Below are 15,549 nucleotides of genomic sequence, written 5' to 3' on the forward strand. Positions count from 1 at the left end.
AAAACAATTAACAAAATGGCAATAGGAACATACATAGCAATAATTAGCTTAAATGTGAACAGACTAAATGCTTCAAACAAAACACATAGGTGGCTTAACAGATACAAAAACAGGACCCACATATATGCTGCCTATAAGAAACTCTTATAGACTTCCTGGTGGCTCAGATGGTAAAGCGTCTGCCCTACAATGTGGGAGACCGGGTTCAATCCCTGGTTTGGGAAGATCTCCTGGAGAAGGAAATGGCAACCCACTCCAGTATTCTTGCCTGGAAAATCCCATGGATGGAATAACCTGCTAGGCTACAGCCCATGGGGTCACAAAGAGTTGGACACCACTGAGCAACTTCAAATATATAAGAAACTCACTTTAGATCTAGAGACACATACAGACTGAAAGTGAGGGGATGGACACATGCCAAAAACAAGATAGAGAAGGAGTGGTAGGCTTAGGCCCCTCCAGGTGTTTCTTGGGGGTCCACCTCAGTATGGTGATAGGTAGAGGGGATACCTGCGTTCTAACCTTTATAAATAGGGGAGACCTCAACCTCTAGACAGACTTTTAATTTTTATTCTGATTAGCCATTTTAAACCAACAAGTAATAAAAAAAAATCCTGATCTAAATTAAAAAGAAAGAAAATGAGAGAATGGAAAAATGTATTGCATACAAATGGAAATCAAAAGAAAGCTGGAGTAGCAATATTTATATCAGACAAATAGACTTTAAAATAAAGACTGTCACAAGAGACAAAGAAGGACATTGTATAATGATCAAAGGATCAAGAATAAGATATGATAACTTAAGATATATATGCATCTAACATAGCACTGCAACACCTAAGGTGCATGTTAAGAGATATAAACAGAGAAACTGACAGTATCACAGTTATCGGTAGTAGTAGTGAAAGTCACTCAGTCGTGTCTGACTCTTTGCAACCCCGTGGACTGTAGCCTGTCAGATTCCTCTGTCCATGGAATTCTCTAGGCCAGAATACTGGAGTGGGTAGCCATTCCCTTCTCCAGGGGATCTTCCCAACACAGGAGTCAAATCCAGGTCTCCACATTGCAGGAGGATTCTTTACCAACTGAGCCACCAGGGCAGCCCTGTTATAGTGGGAGACTTTAACACCTCATTTACATTAATGAACAGGTCATCCAAATAGAAAATCAACAAGGAATCACAGGTCTTAAATGACATATTAGATCAGATTGACTTTAGTGATAGTTATAGAGCATTCCATCCAAGAGCAGTGGAATGCACATTCTTTTCAAGTGCACGTGGGACATTCTCCCAGAGAAGGCAATCGCACCCCATTCCAGTACTCTTGCCTGGAAAATCCCATGAACGGAGGAGCCTGGTAGGCTGCAGTCCATGGGGTCGCGAAGAGTCGGACACGACTTCACTTTCACTTTCACTTTTAACTTTCATGCATTGGAGAAGGAAATGGCAACCCACTCCAGTGTTCTTGCCGGGAGAATCCCAGGGACGGAGGAGCCTGGTGGGCTGCCGTCTATGGGGTCGCACAGAGTCGGACACGACTGAAGCGACTTAGCAGCAGCAGGGACATTCTCCAGGAGAGATCACATGAGCCACAAAGCAAGCCTTGGTAAATTTAAGAAAATTTAAATTATGCTAAGCATCTTGTCTGAAAATATGAGGCTAGAAATAAACTAAAAGAGAAAAAACTGCAAAAACCCACAAATACTTGGAGGCTACACAATGGGCTAGTAAATAACAAATGGATCACTAAAAAAGTTAAGCAGGAAAAAATATCTAGAGACAAATGACAGTGAAAACATAACAACCCAAACGCTATGTATGTTTGTTTGTTTTTTTTTTAATTTTATTATTATTATTTTTTTTAGTTGGGGGCTAATTACTTTACAATATTGTAGTAGTTTTTGCCATACATTGACATGAATCAGCCATGGGTTTACATGAGTTCCCCTTCCTGGACCCCCCACCCACCTCCCTCCCCATCCCATCCCTCTGGGTCATCCCATTGCCCCGGCCCTGAGCCCTTGTCTCATGCATCGAACATGGAATGGTGTTCTGTTTCACATATGATAATATACATGTTTCAATGCTATTCTCCCAGAACGTCCCACCCTCACCTTCTCCCTCAGAGTCCATAAAATTGTTCTATGCACCTGTGTCTCTTATTCTGTCTTGCATAAAGGGTTATCGTTACCATCTTTCAAATTCCATATATATGCATTAGTATACTGTATTGGCGTTTTTCTTTCTGGCTTACTTCACTCTGTATAATGGGCTCCAGTTTCATCCATCTCAGTAGAACCGATTCAAATGTATTTTTTTTAATGGCTGAGTAATATTCCATTGTGTATATGTACCACAGCTTCCTTATCCATTCATCTGCTGATGGACATCTAGGTTGCTTCCATGTCCTGGCTATTGTAAACAGTGCTGCGATGAACATTGGGGTACACGCGTCTCTTTCAATTCTGGTTTCCTCGGTGTATATGCCCAGCAGTGGGATTGCTGGGTCATATGGCAGTTCTATTCCCAGTTTTTTAAGGAATCTCCACACTGTTCTCCATAGTGGCTGTACTAGTTTGCATTCCCACCAACAGTGTAAGAGGGTTCCCTTTTCTCCACACCCTCTCCAGCATTTATTGCTTGTAGACTTTTGGATAGCAGCCATTCTGACTGGTGTGAAATGATACCTCATTGTGGTTTTGATTTGCATTTCTCTAATAATGAGTGATACTGAGCATCTTTTCATGTGTTTATTAGCCATCTGTATTTCTTCTTTGGAGAAATGTCTGTTTAGTTCTTTGGCCCATTTTTTGATTGGGTCATTTATTTTTCTGGAATTCAGCTGCAGAAGTTGCTTGTATATTTTTGAGATTAATTGTTTGTCTGTTGCTTCGTTTGCTATGTATGTTTATGTTAGTTGCTCAGTTGTGTCCAACTCTTTGTGACCCCATGGACTGTAGCCTGCCAGTTTCCTCTGTCCATGGGATTTTCCAGGCAAGAATACTGGAGTGGGTAGCCATTCCTTCTCCAAGGGATCTTTCTGACCCAGGGACTGAATCCAGGTCTCCTGCATTACAGGCAGATTCTTTACTGTCAGCCACCAGTAAAGCCCCCACACCCTACAGGATGCAGCAAAAGCAGTTCTAAAGAGGGAAGTTTTTAGCTTACCTTGGTAAACAAGAAAAATCTCAAGTAAACAACCTAACCTTATGCCTAAAGCAACTAGAGAAAGAAGAACAAACAAAACCCAAAGTTTGTTGAAGGAAAGAATTCATAAAGATCAGAGAAGATATAAATGAGCTAAAGTTTAAGAAAAAAATAGGAAAGATAAGTAAAACTAAAGACTAGTTCTTTGAAAAGATAAACATAATTGATAAACCTTTAGCCAGGCTTATCAAGAAAAAATGGGTGGGAGCCCAAATCAATAAAATCAGAAATGAAAAATGAGAAGTTACAACAGATACTGTAAAGATACAAAGGATCGTAAAAAACTAGTTCAGGCAACTATATGTCAATAAAATGGACAGCCTAGAAGAAATGGATAAATTATTAGAAATGAACAATCTCCCAAGACGGAACAAGGAATAAATAGAAAATATGAACAGAACTACCAGAATTGAATCCATAATTTAAAAACTCCTAATAAACAAAAGTCCAGGACCAGATCTCTTCACAAGTGAATTGTACCAAACATTTAGAGAAAAGTTAGCACCTACCCTTCTGAAATTATTCCAAAGAATTGCAGAGGAAGGAACACTTCTGAATTCATTTTATGAGGCTGTGTGTGTGCTAAATTGCTTCAGTCATGTCTGACTGTTTGCAACCCTGTGAACTGTATCCCACCAGGCTCTACTGTCCAAGGGACTCTCCAGGCAAGAATACTGGAGTGGGTTGCCATGCCCTTCTCCAGGGGATCTTCCCAACCCGGGGATTGAACCTGTGTCTCCTGTGCCTCCTGCATTGCAGGTGGATTTTTATCACTGAGCCACTGGAGAAGCTCCTCTATGAAGCCATCTGATATCAAAAGCAGATGAAGATATCACAAAAAATTACAAGCCAGTATCACTGATAAACAGATGCAAAAATCTTCAACAAAATACCAGTAAAATGAGTGCAACAATACATTAAAAGGATCATACACCATGATCAAATGGGCTTTATCCCAGGAATGCAAGGATTCTTCAATATACACTAATCCATCAATGTGATACACTATATTAACAAATTTAAGTAAAAAAACCATCTGATCACCTCAATAGATGCAGAAAAACTTCTGATAAAATGCAACATCCATTTATGGTAAAAACTCTTTAGAAAGTGGGCATAGAGGGAACATAACTCAGTATAATAAAGGCCATATATGACAAACCCACAGCTAACATCATATTAAATGGTGAAATGTTGAAAACATTTCCTCTAAGATCAGGAACAAGACAGGATGTTCACTCTCCCAGCAATCAAAGAGGAGAGACAAATCAAAGCAATCCAAATTGGAACAGAAGTAAAACTGTCACTTTGCAGATGACATGATGCTATACATATAAAATTCTAAAGATGCTCCCAGAAAACTACTAGAGCTCATCAATGAATTTGCTAAAGTTGCCTGATACAAAAAATATACAGATATTTGTTGCATTTCTACACATTAACAGCAAAAGATCAGAAAGAGAAAGTACAGACATCATCCCATTTATCATCACATCAAAAAAAAAAAACCTAGAAATAAACCTACCTAATGAAGCAAAAGAGCTGTATTCCAGGAACTACAAGATGGTGATGAAAGAAACTTAAGAGGACATAAACAGATGAAACTATATATCTTGCTCTTGGATTGAAAGAATCAGTATTGTTAAAATGATCATAAAACCCAATGCAATCTACAGATTCAACGACAATCCCTTTCAAATTACCAACTACATCTTTCATCTTTCACAGAACTAGAAAAAAAATTTCATAATTTGTATGCAGACACAAAAGACCCTGAATAGTCAAAACAATCTTGAGAAAGAAGAGTGAAGCTGGAGAAATCATGCTCCTTGACTCAGACTATACTACAAAGCTCTGATAATTAAGCCACTATGGTACTGGTACAAAAACAGACACATAGATCAATGGAACAGGATAGAAAGCCCAGAAACCAACCACATACTTATTATCAATTAATCTATGATGAAAGAGGCAAGAATACAAAATGGAAAAAAGTCTCTTCAATAAGTGGTGTTGAGAATACCGAACAGGTACATATAAAAGAATGAAATTAGAACACTCTCTAATACCACATACAAAGATAAACTCAAAATGGATTGAAGATTGAAATTAAGACCATATACTGTCAAACTCCTAGAGGAAAACATAGGCAGAACACACTTTGACATAAATTATAGCAATATTTTTTTGAATCCATTACCTAGAGTAATGGAAATAAAAACAAAAATAAACAAATCAGACCCAATTAAACTTAAAGGCTTTCACTCAACAAAGGAAAACATCAACAAAAAGAAAAGACAACCTATAGATGGGGATAAATATTAGTAAACTTTGCTACTGACAAGAGATTATTAATTATTTACAAAATATAAAACACCTCATATCCTTAATACCAAGAAAAAACCCAATCAAAAAATGAGCAGAAGATCTAAATAGACATTTCTCCAAAGAAGACATACAGATGGCTAACAGCCACATGAAAAGATGCTCTATATCACTGATTATTAGAGGAATGTAAATAAAAACTACAATGAGATACCACCTCATGCAGATCAGGATAACCATCACTAAAATGCCTACCAATAGTAAATGATAGAGAATGTGTGGAGAAAAAGAACCCTTCTACACTGCTGGTGGGCATGTAAATTGGTGCAGCTTCCCTTGTGGCTCAGCTGGTAAAGAATCTGCCTGCAATGCAGGAGACCTGGGTTTGATCCCTGGGTTGGGAAGATCCCCTGGAGAAGGGAAAGGCTACCCACTCCAGTATTCTGGCCTGGAGAATTCCAAGGACTGTATAGTCCATGGGGTCACAGAGTCAGACATGACAGAGCAACTTCCACTTCACTATGGAAAAAGTATGAAGGGTCCTCAAAAAACTAAAAATAGAGTTACCATATAATCCTGCAAGCCCACTCCTGGGCACATATTCAGAGAAAACTGTAATTTGAAAAGATACATGAACCTGAAGTTTCATGCCCATTGACAGATGAATGAAGATGTGGCATATATACACAATGGAATATTAGCCACAAAAAGAATGAAATAATGCCATTTGCAACAACATGGATGGACACAGAGATTATCATATTAAGTGAAGTAAGCCACAGAAAGAAAGATAAGTGATATCACTTACATGTGGAACCTAAAAATAAGATATGAATGAACTTATTTACAAAATAGAAACAGACTCACAGACATAGAAGACAAACTGATAGTTGTAAAAGGGGATAGTGGAGGGGGAGATAAATAAAAAGTTTGCAATTAGCATGTACACACTATTATATAAAAAATAGAATAACAAGGACCTAATGTATAGCACAGGAAGCTATGTTCAAAATCTTTTATTAACCTATAAATCACTTTGCTACATACCTGAAACTAGCACAACATTACAAATTAACTATACTTCAAGATTTTGCTTCTTCAGGAAATATTTTCTAATTTCCCCTAAACTCTGTCGGGCATACACTTCACACTGTTCATACATCTCAATTACTGTTAAGTAATACTCCTGGGTGTTTTAATTATGCATTTATATCTTTTATTCTCTACATTTTCACTTCTTAAGGGAACAGATTGTTTTAGCAATCTTTGTAGTCCTGGTCCTGGCAGGTAGCTGACCTTAATAAAATGTTAAAAAAGAAAGTGCCATCAAAATAAAGAAGATATACTCAATAGTAGAATAAGTATAATAAAGAGTTAGTGAACTTGAAGATAGATCAATAGATATTATCCAATCTGAACAACTGAGAGAAAAAATGATATAAGAAAAATAAAGCCCAAAGGATCTTGGGGACAACAAAATGTCTAATGTTCATGTCTTTGAAGTTCCAGAAGGAGACAAAAAAGTACCACAAAGAAATAATGACCAAAAACTTCCCAAGTTTGACAAGAGACACAAAGCTACAGATTGAAGAAGCTGACCAAACCCCATCTAGAAAGATAAAAAGAAATCCAAACCAGACAAATCACAAACAAATTGCTAAAATGTAAAAACAAAGAAGTGGTATTGAGATCATCCAGAAAAAAAGAAAAACAACCTAATTACCTACAGGGAAACAATTCAGATGATTGTGGATTACTCATCAGAAACCATGGTGTCCAGAAAGCAGAAACAACATTTTAAGTCTTGAAAGAAAAGCACTGTCAACCCAGATTTCTATGTCAAACAAAAATATGCTTGAGGAATGTGGTGAATTAAAGATACTCTCAGGTGAAGGAAGGCTAAGAGAATTCATAGCTAAGAGTACTGATCTAAAACAACTGATTAGGAATGTTTTTCAAACATAAAAGAAATGATACTGAAAACTTGGAACATCATAAATGGTAAAAATACAACAGAAATGGTAAATAATAAAAAAAAAACTATTATTCTCTCATGGTTCTTTAAACATGCTACATGGTTTTAAGCAAAAAATATAACACTGTTTAATGATGTTTCAATATATATAGGCGTAATATATGACAACTATAGCATAAAGGAAGGAGGATAAAATACCTACAATGTGGTAAGGTTTCTACATTCCACATAAAAGTTGGAGAATATTGTTTCTACATAACTTTGAAAACTAAGTCTATGTTTTGTAAGTCCCTAGAGCAACCAGTAAAAATGTACAAAGAAATATAGTAAAAACCACAAGAGACAATTTGAATTATAATATTAAAAATGTTCAGATAACCCAAAATAAGACTGGAAAGGGGAAACAGAGGGAAAAATGCAGTGAGAACAAACAGGAAACAATTAATAAAATGGTAGATTTAAATACAAACATAAAATATAAATCCTCTAAACACATCAATGAAAAGATACATACAGATTGGCAGATTGTATTAAAAAACATGACCTAGCTATACAATGTCTATAAGAAACTCACTTTAATTTTAATTATATAGGTAGGTTTAAAGTGAAGTATTTGAAGTAGATGTACCATGCAAACAGAAATCAAAAGAAAGGTGAGGGACTTCCCTGATAGTGCAGTGGGTAAGACACAACCCTCCACAGTGCAGGGGGCTTGGGTTCAATCCCTGGCCAGGGGACTTGATCCTGCATGCTGTGACTGACAGTTTGCATGCCACAACTAAAAGATCCCACTTCCACAATGAAGATCAAAGAACCCGTGTGTCACAACTAAGATCCAGTGCAGCCAAATAAATATCTAAAATGAAAATTGGAATGGTTATATTAATGTCAGATAGTTGTTGTTGCTTAGTCGTTAAGTTGTGTCCAACTCTTTTGTGACCCCATGTACTGTAGTCTGCCAAGCTCCCCTGTCCATTGGATTTCCCACGCAAGAATACTGGAGTGGGTTGCCATTTCCTTCTCCAGGGGATCTTTCTGATCCAGGGATCAAACTTGCATCTCCTGCACTGCCTTGCAGTCAATCTCCTCTATTGCAGGTGGATGGTTTACCACTGAGCCACCTGGGAAGACCCAATGTCAGATAAAGTTGACTTCAAAGCAAAAACTAGCAGAAATAAAAGAGGGACATTACATTCTTACAGGGAAGAGCCAATTCTGACTCCATCCTGGATCTGTTTCTTTGAATTTAACCTTTGTTTTTTGTTGTTTTTGTTATAATCATACACAATGGGCTGCCTCCGGGGACCCTGCCCCTCTGTCTGACTGGTAAAATGCCTTTGTTCAGCTCACAGCAAGACAAACCCATCTCACATGTAAATGGATGCAGAAAAGAAGAAATGAACAGATCCCATTCTATTTTTCAAGATAAATGGCCTTTTTACTTTTCTTCTTTCCCTCCTCTCTTTCTCTGTTCTGTAAAAGAAACTGGTATCCAGACCCTGACAAGAAGGTTATTTTAGGACATTCTCTGCTACCTTCTCTGTCATCTGGATTTCCAAGTAAAGTTGTATTCGTTGTCTTAACACCTGATCTTTGATTTTATTGGCCGGTTGTGCAGCAAGCAAAGTGAGCTTGGATTTGGTAACAATGTTATCAAAGAATCATTTCACAAAGACTTAACAATCCTAAATGTGCTTACACCTAACAACAAAACTTAAATCAGAGAAAACAAAAATGACCAATTTAAACATGAATAGGGAAATACATAACTATAGTTGAAAATTTCAATATTTCTCACTCAATAACAGAACTACTAGGCAGAAATCAGCAAGTATACAGCAGAGCTAGACAACCATTTCAAGTTTGTTGCTGTTGTTCAGTCACTCAGTCATGTCCAACTCTTTGCAACTCCATGGACTGCAGCACATCAGGATTGCCTGTCCTTCACCGTCTCCCAGAGCTTGCTCAAACTAATGTCCATTGAGTCAGTGATGCCATCCAACCATCTTGTCCTATGTCCTCCCCTTCTCCTTCAGCCTTCAATCTTTCCCAGCATCAGGGTCTTTTCAGTGAGTCAGCTCTTTCCATCAGGTGGCCAAAGTATTGGAGCTTCAGCTTCAGTCCTTCCAATGAACACTTAGGACTGAGCTCCTTTAGGATTGACTGGTTTGATCTCCTTGCAGTCCAAGCGACTCTCAAGAGTCTTCTCCAACACCACAGTTTGAAAGCATCAATTCTCTGGTGCTCAGCTTTCTTTATGGTCCAACTCTCATATCCATACATGACTACTGGAAAAACCATAGCTTTGACTATATGGACCTTTGTTGGCAAAGTGATGCCTTTGCTTTTTAATATGCTCTCTAGGTTTGTCAAAATTTTCTTCCAAGAAGTAATTTTTTTTTTTTCATGGCTGCAGTCATCATCTGCAGTGATTTTGGAGCCCAAGTAAATGAAGTCTGTCACTGTTTCCATTGTTACTCAATGTTAATCTCAAGTTACTGAATCTAATTCACGTTTATAGGGAATTTCAACTAAAGAGTAGACAACATTCTTCTCAAGTACACATGACAGTCACCAAGACAGATCTTTTCTTGGGTCATAAAAATATAGAAATTTAAAAACATTTGAAACCACAAAAAGTATGATCTCTGACCAGAAGAGAATGAAACTAAAATAACAGGAAGCAAATAGAACAACTTTTCATCACTTGATATTAAAGAATATGCATATAAATGATCTATGCCATAGAAGAAGTCTCAAGAAACACAGAAAATATTTTGAATTGAATGTAAGTGAAAATATAACAAATCATATCAAAATTTGTGGGATGTAGCTAAAGGAGAGCTTGAAGGAAAAAATCATAGCAATAAATGCTTATATTATTAAGCATCTAATAATTCTCAAATCAATTATTAATACATATGCACTGACATAAAAAAACCAAGAAAAGGAGAATAAAAACCCCAAATGAAGTTGAAGTGTCAATATAATAAATATATAAACATTAATAAATGAAATAAAAAGCAAAATGTAGTAGAGAAGAATAAAATAAAAGCAGGTTCTTTGAAAAGTTAAAAAGGAATAAAATTTTAGTTAGAATTACAGAAAAAAAGAGGATTACAACCTGTCAATATCAGGAAGAAGAGAGACATTAAAAGGGTAATAAGAGAATCCTGCAAATGTTTGTAAGATTTCAACTTAGAAGAAATACAATAATTTCTGAAAAACCACAAAGTACCATAGCTTGCCTAATTTGAAATAGATAACCTCTGAATATTCCTGTAACTATTAAGTAAATTAAATTTGTTTTTCCCCAGTTCTATGGAGATACAATTAATAAGTTAAAACTGTAAGCATTTAAGGTGTATAATTTTACATGTATATTATGTAGAAATTATCACCACAATCAAGCTAATAATTAACATATCCACCACCTCACATAATTTCCATTTTCTTCCCTTCTTCTCCCTGTAGTGAGAAACAGTTAAGATCAAACCTCTTAGAAAATCTCAGTATACAACACAGTATTGTTAACTATAGTTGTGCATTAGATCCCCAGAAATTATTCTTTGTCCTCAACTAATACTTTGTTCAATCAATTGACCAACATCTCTGCACTGCCCCCTCCATCCCCAGCCACTGGTAACTACCATTCTATTCTCTGCTCCTACTATAAATTCCATGTATAAGTGAGATCATGCAGTATTGTCATCCTGTATCTAGCTTATTTTACTTAGCATGATGTCCTTTAGGTTTATTCATGTTGTCACAAATGTCAGGACTTTCTTCTTTTTTTAAAAGGCTGTCTTCCCTCATAGCTCAGTCAGTGAAGAATATGCCTGCAATGCAGGAGACCCAGGTTCAATTCCTGGGTCAAGAAGATCCTCTGGAGAAGGAAATGGCTACTCACTACAATATTCTTGCCTGGAGAATCCCATGAACAGAGGAGCCTGGCAGGCTACAGTCCATGGGATCGCAAGAGTGGGACATGACTAAGCGACTAAACCACCACCACATGTAGATACATCACATTTTCTCTATCCATTTATCTGTTGATGGACATTTCGGTTGTTTCTATCTTGGTTATCATGAATAAGACTGCAGGTATCTCTTCAACATCCTGATTTTGTATCCTTTGGATATATACTTGAAAGTGTAACTGTTGGATCACTGATTAGTTGTTAAAGAAACTGAATCTATAGTTTAAAACATCGAAAAGTAAATCTTCAGGTTTAGATGATTTTACTACTAAATTTTACCTAACATTTAAAGAAGAAATAAATTAAAATTAACTATTTCATTAAATAAAAATAAAAAATTCTACATAATTTCTTCCATAAAATAGAAGGGGAAGGAACACTTCTCAACTCATTTTACGAAGCCAGTACTACTCTGATACCAAAACAGACAAAGGCAAATCAAGAAGAGGGTACTGTAGGTGAATATCCCTCATAAACTTAGTTCTGAGCAAAATATTATCAATCCAATTGAATTATATGTTTAAAAAACCCATGACCAAGTGAAATTTATCCTATGAATGTAAGGCTGACTCAATATTTGAAAATCAATCTATCTACCGTATGTAAAAATAGTCTAAAAGAAGAAAAACCACATACTCATTAATAGATGCAGGAAGAGACTCTGATCAAACAATAAAAACTCTCTGCAAAATCAAAATAGAAAGAACTTTCAAGGTGATAAAGATTATATATGTAAAAAAAATCTTAATGAAGAAAGACCAAATGCTTTCCCTATGAGATCGGGAACAAGTCAAGAATGCCCCTTCTCAAGAATCATATTCAGTATCATACTGTTCCTAACCAGTGAAACATGTTAAGAAAAAGAAATAAAGGGCATACAGATTGGCACTCATAAAAGAAACCGTCCATATTCTCTGATGATCTGATTGTCTATGTATAAAACCAAGGAATCTATAAAACACTCCTAAACCTAACAAGTGAGCTTAGCAGGGTCAGAGGATAATAGGTCAACACACAAATATCAATCATTTTTCTACGTGCAATTAATAAACAACTAGAAATAAAAATTCCTTAAAGTTCCAAATCATGAAATGAAATACACACACACACACACACACACACACACACACACATACACACACACACATTTAAATAGGTATTGGATCTATATGTGCTCAGTCACTATGTTGTGTCCTACTATTTGCAAACCCATGGATTGTAGCCCGCCAGGCTCCTCTGTCCATGAGATTTTCCAGGCAAGAATACTAGAGTGGGTTGCCATTTCCTTCTCCAATGGGATCTGTAAAATGAAACCTAAAAATGGTGATAACATATACGCACTATTGTGCATAAAACAGATAGCTAGTGGGAAGCTGCTGTATCGCACATGCAGCTTAGCTTGGTGCTCTGTGATGACCTAGAGGGATGGGATGGGGAGGTGGAAGGGAGGTTCAGAGGAAAGGGATATATGTATACATAGAGCTGATTCACTTCATTGTACAGTAGAAACTAACATAACATTGTAAAGCAATTATACTACACTAGGAAAAATCAAAGATCTAATTTAATGGAAAGAGATACTCTGTCTAAGTATGTGAAATCTCAGCATAATAACAATGTTAATTCTCTCCAAAGTGATAGATTTAATGTAATATTGATAAAAATCACAGCAAATTTTTGTAGATATATAAAATATAATACAAAATATTTTCAGGAAAGGCCAAACAGCTTAATAGATAAAATGCTTTTGGAGAAGAATATACTTGGATGAATAACACTATCTATATTGAGACCTTTTGTAAAGAGATATACACGTAGGTCAATGGGACAGAAAAGAGAGTTCAGATATAAACCTACAGAAGTATGACCACTTGACCTTTGACAAATGCACAAAAGGCAATTGAAAGATGAAAGAGTAGTATTTTCAAAAAATGCTGTTAGAACAATTAGTCATCTATATGCAAAAATGAATATAGATCTAAACTTTACATCTTTATACAAAGAGTAACTCCAAATGGATCACAGATATGTGTAATATGTAAAAATACAAAAGTTTAAAAGAAAATATAAAATAAAATCATGTCTTGGGGTCAGGCACAGAGTTCCAGAAAAGATAGCAAGGGCAGGAACATTAAGAAAAATATGATGAATTTGATTTTAATATTTAAAACTTCTGCTCTGCCAAAGACATTGTCAAGAAAATGAAGAGACTAGTTGCAGTTTGAGAAAAACATTTGCAAAGAATATCCATCAAAGGACATTTATCCAGAATATATAAAGAATTCTCAAAAATTCAATAATAAGGAAACAAACAACTCATATTTTTAAAAGAAGGTAGAGGATCTGAACAAATATGTTTTCAAAAAGACTGTAAACATGCAACTAAGCACATGAAAATGATCAGCATCATTAGCTATCCATGAAATGACAATTGAAACCATGATTAAACTACACATCTATTAGAACGGTTAATTTTTTAAAAGTATTAATATCAAATTCTGGCAATTATGTGGAGCAACTGAAATTCTCTTTGCTGGTGGGAGTGCAAAATGGTACAGCCAGTCTGGAGAGCAGTTTAGCAGTTTCTTATAAAGTTAAACACTTAAAATATGATGCAGTAATCCTATTCCGAGAGAAATAAAACCTATGTTTATACATGAAACTCAGAACACATTTATTTATATTCGTTATGCTTGGAAACAACCCCCGTGCCCTTCAGTTGGTATACTGTGTTACCTGCAAACATGAAATACTATTAAGGAATTAAAAGAAACACCCTGCTGATCACGCAACAGCATAGACAGATCCCAAAGGCACTACGCTCTGTGTAAGTAGATAATCTCTAAAGGTTATATACTATTTGATTCCATTTATATAATATTCTCAACACGACAAAACAACAACAGTGATAAAGGATAGACCAGTAGATTTTCCCAGTAGTTATCGGCATGGAAAGGGGTGTGTGTGTGAGAGGGATGACTACAAAGGAATAGTGTGCGGGAGTGTTTGGAGGTGATGAAACTTCTTGTATCGTGATTGTGCTGATTCACACATCTGTATATTTAAAAAGGTAAATTTACTGTATAATTTTTTAAAATTTGACTCACCATAGAGTAGAAGAAAAGGTGTTCTGATAGTGTCAAGTCATTAAACAATAAGTCACCCTGTGGGCAAAAGCCCAGATTTTCTCGAATTTCAGTAATATTCTTTGTGATGTCATATCCATCAATAAAGACCTGTCCTCTGGTAGGAGGGTAATGACCTACAAACAAGCCAAAGACATGACAGAACTGAACTTTGGTAAGAAAGCATAAGATGTTGCAAGTTAGCATCTCAAATTCAGTCTATCTGTGAATTACTCAAAAGAATTAACACTGTCTCCTGTAAAAGAATAGTTACAGGAAAGTATCAATAGCTATACCTCAGTGGCAGGATTAGCTGTCTTAATTTTCTTTTTCTTTTCATTTTTGCTTAAATATGTTAATTTTCTACAATGGATTGGGTTATATTGGTAATAAAAACATTTAAATAATTTGCTATATTTCAATGTATTTGCATTGCAATCAGTCAATTACTATATATGTGAACCATATTAGGTACTATGTAGATGCTAAGGAAAACATAAGATTTGGAATATGTAACTTTTGTCCTGAAGAAATTTAAATGTTAATAACAATCAGTTCAGGTCTTATGGGAAATTATTTGATAATATGTTAAAAATGAAACTATAAAACCATTTAAAACACTTGAATCGTTTATCCTATTTAAGAATATATTCTTTTTTATTGAGATATTGACATATAACATTATAGTAATTTCAAGTGTACAACATGATTTGACATTTGTATATAGTGTGAAATGATGAAGAATAAAACTAGAGTTAACATCCAGCACCATACAGTTACAACTTTTTTCTTATTGTTAGAACTTTAAGGTTTACTCTCTTAGCAACCTTCAAATTTACAGTACAGTATTAGTAACTGTAGTCATCATGCTATACATTACAATCCCATGACTTGTTCATTTTATAACTGGAAGTTTGTACCTTTTGACCCCTTTCA

The 15,549-nt window shown here is 35.7% G+C and overlaps 1 protein-coding gene across 9 annotated transcripts in view; it reads right to left on the reverse strand.

Annotated features, from left to right (window-relative positions):
• Positions 1–15,549, reverse strand: part of LOC145531643 (phospholipid-transporting ATPase ABCA3-like) — a 200,625-nt gene that overhangs the window by 96,458 nt on the left and 88,618 nt on the right. For 8 of the 9 annotated variants that reach the window (XR_014072620.1, XR_014072619.1, XM_081554583.1 and 5 more), the window contains one exon: positions 14,596–14,750. Coding sequence is in view for 7 of the 9 variants with exons in the window: in XM_081554583.1 (XP_081410709.1) it covers positions 14,596–14,750 (155 nt within the window). In the remaining 2 variants the exon portion in view is untranslated. The remainder of the gene's footprint in view (positions 1–14,595; positions 14,751–15,549) is intronic. The other variant, XM_081554576.1, reaches the window with a different exon arrangement.

The sequence above is a fragment of the Giraffa tippelskirchi genome, chromosome 13 (assembly GCF_054371585.1).
Source record: "Giraffa tippelskirchi isolate mGirTip1 chromosome 13, T2T-mGirTip1v1.2.pri, whole genome shotgun sequence".
In the NCBI taxonomy this organism is placed as follows: domain Eukaryota; kingdom Metazoa; phylum Chordata; class Mammalia; order Artiodactyla; family Giraffidae; genus Giraffa; species Giraffa tippelskirchi.